A 10,289-nucleotide genomic window follows, 5' to 3' on the forward strand; every position below is an offset into this window, starting at 1 on the left:
AACTATGAAGAAAGCAGACCTTTTTGAAAATGTCTGAAGTAAATAAGGATCAGCTGCTGAATGCCTTGGGCCAATCCCATTACACACATAAATAGACCATGTAAGAATTTTGCGGTGTCATATTTAACTAGTGTGACTAAAATAGACTCGCTCTTTATAAACTCATTTTCTGATTACTGTGTGCTGTTTCCGGGGCACCTACTTGAATAACAGAAGACATAAAATGTTGGAAAACCTTTGCCTCACTCTGCAACCATTGGGCCTAACTCCATTAGGTTGAGTGGAATTAACTCTTGAGTTACTTCTCACTAGCGAAGTTGAGTTCAGACTTCCAGAAAGCGTCTCCCCTCGGCAAGTCAGTGTGTGGTTTTGGGTGAGTCCAGCAGTGTCCTCTGCAGAAGGGGAAGTGAAAACATTTGTTCAGATGGATAGTGGACCTTTGTGAGGTTCTGGCTGTCCATGATAAAGCACTGGCTAAGTAGACGTGGGACACCAAAAACAGTATCTTTTATAGCCCCCAAACAGCATTTGTCTTTTGTCGTTTTCCAGGGTGTAACCATGTCGCCATTTCTTCGGATTGGCTTGTCCAACTTTGACTGCGGGTCCTGCCAGTCTTGTCAGGGCGAGGCTGTTAACCCTTACTGTGCTGTGCTCGTCAAAGAGTATGTCGAATCAGGTAAGTTTGAGTGGGTTTTCAAAGCAGGGGAGGAGGAGGAGAATCCTGCTATGAACTATGTATGAAGCAAGGTCTTCCAGGACATTTGACATCATCTGGTGGAACCAAATCCTTCCATTTAGGATGCTGATGATTCCCAGCAAAGCCAAGGGCTTCCTTCTGGACACACATTTCGTGATGGACTCTAAACCAGGACCCGATGGCCCACTGGTGGCTCTATTACACCGTCTCATTTTTCCCGCATATACAAAGGGAAAGAGAAAGTTGGGTTGGGGAAATTACGTAAGGAGTTAATGGGAAGAAGCTCTAATGAGCTGAAGTAGAACATGGCCCTATGTGGTTAAGCCTGCTTACTTTAAATAAGTCTAGGTAGATTAAGACTGCATAATCTTCCAACCAACTCTAAAGACTACTTACTGCTGCTTTGGCAAACTTCAGTGGATATTACAAAGCATCTATAATTAGCCATTAGAGTCCAAATTTCAGAAAACATACTTTTGCACTCACTAAGGTCTTGGCTGAATGGAAGAATCGTGATGTTTCATCAAGTTTAAATATTTACAGGCAGCTCAAGGTGAGGGGGAAAGTGGGACAGCCACCCAACGTCTCGTTTGTGGGTTCATAATGTTCCGTTCCAACAGCCTTATGTGTAGGGAATTTCTCTGTGGGCACATTGACCAGCTTCCGCTCTCTGAGAGTCTCAGCTCCGCATTGTAAGTTTGCCGTGGATTTCCCAAGGAAAAGTAGGAGGGAGTTTAGATCCCACAACTCTCCTGACTGCACACCTTTTCTTGTTTCCCTACATGCATTTTGATTTTAGCAGACACTTTGTAGAGAATGATAATGACAATGGATGCAGGCTTGCAGTAACTGTGGAAGCCGTCACAGTTCACTTACACAAAAGTGTTTACAGAGAGACCACTGCAAGAGTGCTGGGGCCAGAGCATAGAGGGAAAAAAAGTCAACTAAATAAGCAGGAGGAACTCAGGAAGACTGCCTTCCCTTTAGAGCATCTATTCTTGCAGAAGAAAGTGGCAATAAACAAAAATACAAACAGCAGGTAATGAAGGAACAAAAAGCAGTGTGAAGAAGAGAGGACGGGGGGCAGGGATGTGTGTTATCTTATATAGGGTTGTCCTGCAAAGGCCTGTGAGCAGGGACATTTGCGGATGCAAGAAGAAACTGACTCAGATGTTGAGAACCTCCTGCCAGATGCTCACAGTTCACATTTTGGGGTTCCCAAACCTACTATTTTGCATCCCCCACCAAAAGACTTTTTGCTTCACAGCTAACTTTGTCCTTCCAGCCACTCTGAACACATCAAAGCCGGGGAGACTGTCTGAATCATCTTGATTTCCTTTCTGCCCAGAGTTCTCTCCTGTTTAGTTAAAAGTGTGAATGCCACTTGCTCCCAACCTAAAACCTTTCAAATGTCACAGACATCTTTGAAGTGTAAAATGTCTGAGTTTTTCAAAGTCGCCTTTGACTTAATGGGTCTCCTGGATCCAGTTCTCTTTACCCTCTCAGTTCTCCCTGACATTTGCCTCCTGAGGGCCTTTTTTTTTTTTTTTTATTGCTTTTGGCCTTGCCTTTGAACTTGGTCTAATCAGCCATGTGGATCGAGAGACCTTGTCAGAAAAGAAGGAAACTGGTTTTCCTAAAGATTAGCCTTGTGGAGTTGGAGGGAGTTGAGAGATTTTTGCTTTTGATTTTATTTTGGGTTTGTTCTGAAAAGAAATCACTCTGAATATTATCATTCAATATTTACTTCTACAGAATTTAAACACATTTCAGTTCTTGGAGTGTAAGACTGTGTTTTCCACAATAAGCCAACAGAACAAGGACAAACAGACCATGGGACTGTGGGGCTGTGAGTCATTGAAAACGGTAACACTCTAGATAGTCAGGATCCTCTGTTTAGGTAATTGCACACGTGGTGAATGCAAATGTAAAAAGTGCCTTGCTTCGAGGATGTTTGCCCCTTCTCGGAGGATTTTTGGCCCTTTTCTCCAGGCACGGAGAATGGTTACCATCAAAAGGAATTATCCAAAAGGGAAGCTTCAGGTCTGTGGAAGTAAAATGTTACCGTGATCATTAATATTGCCATTGGTTTCTAAAAAGCCCAATCTCCAGTCCAATTTTTTTTAACCAACCCACAAAAACTTTCCCCTTTCTATTCCACCTTTAGTAATCTCATGGTTTATATCGTTCCTAGCCAAGTTTATCTAACATTTGAGTTTCAAGCTTATTCAACTCCTTGTATACCCCCAAAATAAATACTAATTTAACAAACGCTAAATGCCTGCTCTGCTTAGCTTTGTGTGTTGGACAGAAGGGGCCCTCGAAAGTCAGAAGGGCTTTATTTCCTGGCTGTAAGCGGATTTTTCCCCTTTTGCTTAATCGACATCTCTGAATTGCTAAATCTGCCACTTAATGTGCTTATATCACAAGAAACAAACCCTCAAATGCAGGTTTCTGCTTCTGAAATGATTAAAGAATAAATACCAGAGAAAATTCAATGTGCATGAAAGACAAGGGAAAACTTCTTAATTAGCAAACTCTTTGCCAATCACAGTGCGGCTTTAGGGAGGTTCCCCCTAAACTGACCTTCCCGTCTACAGATTCATTACTATTTCCAGGGCTCCTACCTGCTTACCTTTCCTCACTTGCAGACTTGCAGTCTGCTTCAGCCTCGCTGGCTCCATGGGTGAAGACCAGCACCACCTCTCCGAGTTGCCCATCAGCTTTTGCTGAGGGTGCATGGTACATGTAAAATGTATCTTCACCCAAGAATTAGAGAAGGAAATAATGGCTCATTATGTTTTAAAGATCATTGCCTCTTACTGTATTTATGTCAAATGGAAAAAAATTTAAATATTTATTAAAGGAGCATTCATTATACGCTTAAATTATGCCACTATGTCTTTCAGATGAACACACAGTAGTTTTGAATTGACTATGTTTAACCCGGGGCCAGTGAGGTTAATCAGTCGTAGGATTAACACGACAGATTAATAAAGGAGAATCTCAAAGGCATAAAAGATTTTTTAAAAAGTTTGTTGCTCAGGTGTTTACACCCAGAGTAAAGCAACTAACTGTTGATTAGGAAAAGAACATTTTGAAACCATAGACGGTTGTTTTTGGCTAATTATAGAAATGGACCCTTTTGGTCTTAAAGCTTGGAACTTTCTGAGTTTCTTCCTCAGGAAAGGATCCCCACACCTCTCAAAAAAATATTAAAGAACTGAAACTCACCACATCATAGCATCCAGAGATGGAAGTGCCAGGCTCCTGGTTCATTGTGATTGGTTCCTTACCCCTCCCAAGTTCCTGTTTTCTCATACAAAGTTACATTTCTTACCTGCTATATAAATCCCTAGTTTTAGCCGGTCTTGGAGATGGACTTCAGACTGAGCTCTCGTCTCCTTGGCTGCAGCACCCAATTAAAGCCTTCTTCCTTGGCAATTCTCGTCATTTCAGTCATTGACTTTCTGTGTGGTGAGCAGCAGAACCTAGAACGCCTGGTGTTTCGGTAACAATTTCCAGTCCAAGGCATTAGCAGATTGTTGTCTGAGTTACCTACATTGGAACTTATAAGGTTCAATGCATCACCTTGCATCTAGACCGGGGGACTGTCTCATTCTGTCCCATATTGTCTCTGATTGTTTATGTGCTGCTTTTGTCTTCCCAACAGAATTCTATATCCCAGAGAACAGAGGGAGCAGGTGCTACCGTTGAGTTGAACTGAATTATTTTCCAGCCCTGGCTGAAGGAGTAATGAGAACTTACCTTTCTGTTCCTAGAGAATGGGCAGATGTATATCCAGAAAAAGCCTACCATGTACCCACCCTGGGACAGCACTTTTGATGCCCACATCAACAAGGGAAGAGTCATGCAGATCATTGTGAAAGGCAAAAACGTGGACCTCATCTCTGAAACCACTGTGGAACTCTACTCGCTGGCTGAGAGGTGCAGGAAGAACAACGGGAAGACAGAAATATGGGTAACGTTGTGTAAAGTGTATGCACCTAAGGGATAAGCATGATGGTAGCAGACGACTGGCTCAGAACTCCATGTCAATCTGAAGGTGTGATTACACTGGCCTCGGGTCACCAGGCTCCCTACCACTTCCTTATTGGTGATTTGACAATGGCAATGGTTATTCCTGATGGGGTATAGAACACATTGACATCTTCAGATGCCCACATCAAAGAGATGTAGAAAGTCTCTTAGACTATGATAAAGTGTTATTGATTTAAAACTGTTAAAGCAGGCTTGGAACATCTTAAATTCCCCTTAAGTGGGGGATGAATTTTTGTCTATCAATCCAGTTGTCAGTTTCATTCACTTTTTCAGTTTTGGGAATAATATTTGTATATAAAACTTAATCAAGATTTATCAAACAACAACTAATGCTTTTTAACTTAGAAATTACTTGTTTAACCCAATAGACTCAGAACACATTGAGATATCAAAATCTTAATTTTATTAAACTTCATCAATACATTTCTTTTTCTTTTTCTTTTTTTTCTTTTCTTTTTTTTTTTTTAAACAGAGTCTTGCTCTGTCACCCAGGCTGGTGTGCAGTGGCGCGATCTCGGCTCACTGCAAACTCGGCCTCCCGGGTTTACACCATCCTCCTGCCTCAGCCTCCCAAGTAGCTGGGATTACAGGTGCACACCGCCGTGCCCCACTAATTTTTCGTATTTTAGTAGAGACGGGGTTTCACTGTGTTAGCCAGAATGGTCTCGATCTCCTGACCTTGTGATCCACCTGCCTCGGCCTCCCAAAGTGCTGGGATTACAGGCGTGAGCCACCGCGCCCGGCCCATCAGTACATTTTTAAAGTAAGTAAAAAGCTATCAGAATGTGAGAGGATAGAACAAAGATCCATTTAATGTTTGGTCTTTTCTCTCCATATTTCAACAGTTCCTACAATTTTTTTCAGCTGTAATGAATTCATTTAGCTTACTTTGACTAAGAAGTGCATCATACACAATTCATCTTAGCACACCAAGTTGTTAAAAACCTGGATTATGGTAGTAAATATTTAGAAATGTTAAAAGGAAGGGTAAAATAATGAAAGCGTTAAAAAAAATTCTAATGAAAATTTCTGAGGCACAAAAGAAAAGAAAATATATCAGTAAGAAACTGCTTTTACCTGATCTGAAATCCAGAAAATATTTTCAAATGTTTATATCATCTGTGCCAAAGGAGAGAATCCTGACTTTCTGCTTCTTACTTTCTATAACTGATTTTAAGAAATCCACTCAAAAGATTTTCAAGTCACAGGTTTCAAATGGGAATGACATAAACCTAAAAACTAGGGTTTTGTGTCAGTTTTGTATTTTTGACCTAAAAAAAATTAATGCTTTTTAAGAAAGTATAAAAATCTTTGCTTGCATCGCTAAAGTAATCTTTAGAGACAAATATATGCCAAGATTTTTAAAAAGGTGCTCATGCCCATGCTTAGCTATGTCCAGGTAATTCAGTTGGGCAGTATCTACCCAGCACTTGTGCGTTGGCTTGGGAAAAGGGTTCCTGGGGCTGGGCGCGGTGGCTCATGCCTGTAATCCCAGCACTTTGGGAGGCCAAGGTGGGCAGTTCACCTGAAGTCAGGAGTTCAAGACTAGCCTGGCCAACATGGCAATACCTTGTCTCTACTAAAAATACAAAAATTAGCCGGGCATGGTGGTAGGTGCCTGTAATCCCAGCTACTTGGGAGGCTGAGGCAGGAGAATCACTGGAACCCAGGAGGCGGAAGTTGCAGTGAACCTAATTGTTTTATTAGGTAGAAGCAGGAATGGGGGAAACTGAGGAAGACCAGTTTATTGGGTCTACCTAACTTTTTTTTAAAAGAATCGTCAATTCCCCAATTTTAAAAATACAATTCTATTCATGTTTCCTTCTCAATTAATGAAAGGATAAGTCGGGGGGGCGGGATCTTTTCGTTAAGTAGTCTTCACTGATATGCAGGTTGCCGTTCTGTTTATATCTCTTCAAGTTGCATACGATTTCTTGCCTAGGATTTTGCTTATTTCATCCTTAACAGACTTTTCCTTGCATTCTAGGATTATTTAGACATAAGCACATGGTGGCATTCAGATGCTCATTTCACCAACTAGCACACTTTTTGCACTTTTAAGCTTTGGTGGACTTTTTGTTTTGTTTTGTTTTTTATTTTTTTGCCAAGGTTATTTCTTAATTTACTTTTATTTTAAGGGCCAACTGGTTGTTTGGGACTTACATTTTCCCTTGCTTCTTTTGGAATCTACGTTTCTAACACTCATTTCTCTAAAGAAAATGATATTCTCACATTTGCCTTTCATGTCTCTCAATGCCATATTGAGAGACACTTTTTGTTTCCCCAAGGTTGTGACTGTTTTCATGGCTATCTCCTATTTGCTCCCCAAAGTGTACTGGAATATGGCTTTCTATGGGTGCTGTTTTTCCAGGAGCTAATTGCTTTAATTTCTCCATCACTACTAAGTATGGAATATTGCCAACTTTGTGGTCACCTGGTGCCAATTTTCACTATTCCATTTGGAAACGGGCCCCTTGCCATAGCTCTTCCATCTCCATTTTTGCCTCCATCTTTACTCCTTATTCCACAAGCCAGAGAACAATGGTGCATACCTGCCATGTCAAAAGTACTTTTTTTCCATGAATCTATTGAAACTCATATGAAAATGTATAGTTGTCGCAGCAATGCAAGCTTATTTTATCACAAAATTCTCACAGCAGTAATGCTGTGACATAGGCATTGCTATTATGTCCGTTTTTCAGCAATTTCCCAAGACGGTGACTGGCACAAGGTCGCATAACCAGAAAATTATTTAGCCACGATTCAAATTCAATCCTGAGTTCCACAGGACATTACTTGCTATTTCTTAGTTACTCTGGCTCACCTGGCTAACCCACGGACATAATGACCAATAATGACCTTCAAGTCATGTTCTTTCTTATTCTTTTTGGTCTGTTGATGGCATAATGGGATGGTTTAATAGATTAACATCGGTGCTCAGGTTGTCTTGGACTTGGATTTGTCCTTTCTTCTGCTTATGTCACTTCATGGGAGATCCTACATCATCCCTTAAAATGACGCTTTGTTCTGCCCTCTTATACATAATAATAGAGTACTGAAGTATATATTTATATACACTTATAAATTCCTTCCCAGACCAGTGTAATTAGAATTTTCTTTAGTGGAGGATCCAAGACTTACCTAAAAATACAATCTCTCTTTGTGAAAGAGAAAAACCACCCCCACTGAATGCCCTGATTAACTTAGGCATGCATCCCAGGTAGAAAGGAAGACGGGGGCCTGGGGGCAGCCTCAAAGAGGCAGGATTTATCTTTCCCTTCAAAAGAAGAGCTTTTTCCCCAAGGAAGCCAGTCCCAGTGCCTGCGATTCTTTTGTCATGATGAAGATCTGGGTCTTCCCTGTGACAGTTCTTCAGATAAGCAGCATCACCGCGCCAGAAAACCGAATAGAATCTGTTTTAGGATTTTATTTCTTCCTCGTGTAAGTTTTTAGATCCAAATAAAAATCAATGAATTGCTGGGATGTTTTAAGAAAAGAAAGGCGACTGTCACAGTTGCTACAGTCGTCTGATGACAATGAGTGTGCGTACAGTGGAGAGTAACAATGATTGTATTCTGTGTTGGAAATCTCCTGCCATCGTCAGTAGCCAGTGATGTCATTGAGCTCAGGGCTTGTTTCGCATTCTGACTGATGTTTCTCTCCTTCTCCCAACCAGTTAGAGCTGAAACCTCAAGGCCGAATGCTAATGAATGCAAGATACTTTCTGGAAATGAGTGGCAAGTGACATTTCTTCTTCCTGTTTGGGGGTGAGGAGGGCATGGCCTTCTCCTCAAATGCAGCTTATTTTACCTTTGCAATTATTGTAGAAAAGAATAAAGAGGCACAAAATTGTTTTAAAATTCTCAGAGACGCTCAGGCATGACTTTAAAAGACACTATCTGGGCCAGAAAAACGTAGAAATATAAAACATTTACAGCCCTTGTTTTTAAGTGATGTGAATCCATATGCCCAATGCTCTTAGACTCTCTCTTTATTTTAGTTTAGGAATTCAGTCTAAGTACAAAAGACTGTTGATGTGTGCTTATGTGTGTACACACTGTCTATGTTTAAATGATGTGTTCTAACAACCTGCCATATTATCAGTAGAATACAAATTAAGAAGTAGATAAATATGTTCCATAAAATTAGTAACAAAATGCTAATACTTGAAGTAAGTCACCTCAAGTCCTTTTAGGAACAAGAAAAGGTGAGAAAACGCATGGCTAAAGGGTTTTGGTTCCACGTTACATGTGGACTTTGGCCATAGAAGTTATATTTCCCGGTACAATGGGCTGAGACAGGCTGTCAGGGCTGAGTATGTGAATCAGATCCCCCTACTTATAAAATCCTAAGCCACAGCATGGACATGTAAATTTACTGATGGTAAACTCACTTCATTTTTTCCTAAATTAGTTTTACTACCAAGAAGAAGCGAGTTTGACCTCATGCATTTATGGTGCTTTCTGAGTTTTGGCTTACCATATATAATTCCTCCGGGTCTAAATTCAAACAAATACATCAGAGAAATACAATATTATGAAATAATCACAGAAAACATTATTATGAAATAATCATAGAAAACTCACCAGATATTCGATGATATTGAGGCCTGGGTGATTCATCTTTTAGGTGTGATAATAATATTGTGGTTATGTTTTTTAAAAGGCATGCTAACCTTTTACAGATATATGCTGAAATATTTTAGATAAAAAAATATGATACCATGGCTTTGCTTCAAAATAATCCAGTGGCATGGGGTGTAGGATGGACAGGGTATACTGAAAGACAGTGGCCATTAATTAATAATTGCTGAAACTGAATGACTGATACATGGAAATTGATTATAGTATTTGCTCAACTTTTATGTATATTTGAAATTTTCCAGAATAAAAATTTTTTAAGAGAAAGAAAGCATTACTGAGAAGGGAAAAATGTACCGGAAATTTTATTTCTTTTTCTTCTTGGAAGGTGTAGATATATAGTACACATAGTACAACTTTTGAATTGGCTGAGGTAGAGTGATTGCAGGATATCTGAATAACCAGATTTGCATAAAAGGTGAAAGTGCTGACCTAAATAATAGTATCAATGATGTTTAATTCCTTGAATAAGAGAAATACATTCCTCCTATTAGTTTAAAGCATGACCCAATGTAAATTGAAAAAGGGTCCTGTCTGGGCATGGTGGCTCATACCTGTAATCCCAGTACTTTGGGAGGCTGAGGCAGGCAGATCACCTGAGCTCAGGAGTTCCAGACTAGCCTGGGCAACATGGCAAAACCCATTCTTTACCAAAAATACACAAATTAGCCAGAGTTGGTGGTGCATGCCTGTAGTCCCAGCTACTTGTGAGGCTGAGGTGGGAGGATGGTCTGAGCCCAGGTTGTCGAAGTTGCAGCGAGCAGTGATTTTGCTACTGCACTGCAGCCTGGATGAGAGAGAGAGACAGAGAGAAAGAAAGAGAAAGGGAGAGTGAGAGGAAGGAAGGAAGGAAGGAAGGAAGGAAGGAAGGAAGGAAGGAAGGAAGGAAG

The 10,289-nt window shown here is 40.5% G+C and overlaps 1 protein-coding gene across 3 annotated transcripts in view; it reads left to right on the forward strand.

Annotated features, from left to right (window-relative positions):
* The first annotated feature begins 375 nt into the window (after positions 1-375).
* The window catches only part of PRKCQ (protein kinase C, theta), a 90,422-nt gene continuing 80,508 nt past the window's right edge, over positions 376-10,289 (forward strand). For 2 of the 3 annotated variants that reach the window (XM_011974911.1, XM_011974912.1), the window contains exons 1-3: positions 376-676; positions 4,480-4,679; positions 8,436-8,496. In XM_011974911.1, coding sequence (XP_011830301.1) covers positions 460-676; positions 4,480-4,679; positions 8,436-8,496 — 478 coding nt within the window. In that variant the 5' untranslated portion in view covers positions 376-459. The remainder of the gene's footprint in view (positions 677-4,479; positions 4,680-8,435; positions 8,497-10,289) is intronic. The other variant, XM_011974914.1, reaches the window with a different exon arrangement.

This window comes from Mandrillus leucophaeus, unplaced genomic scaffold (assembly GCF_000951045.1).
Source record: "Mandrillus leucophaeus isolate KB7577 unplaced genomic scaffold, Mleu.le_1.0 Scaffold15, whole genome shotgun sequence".
In the NCBI taxonomy this organism is placed as follows: Eukaryota; Metazoa; Chordata; class Mammalia; order Primates; family Cercopithecidae; genus Mandrillus; species Mandrillus leucophaeus.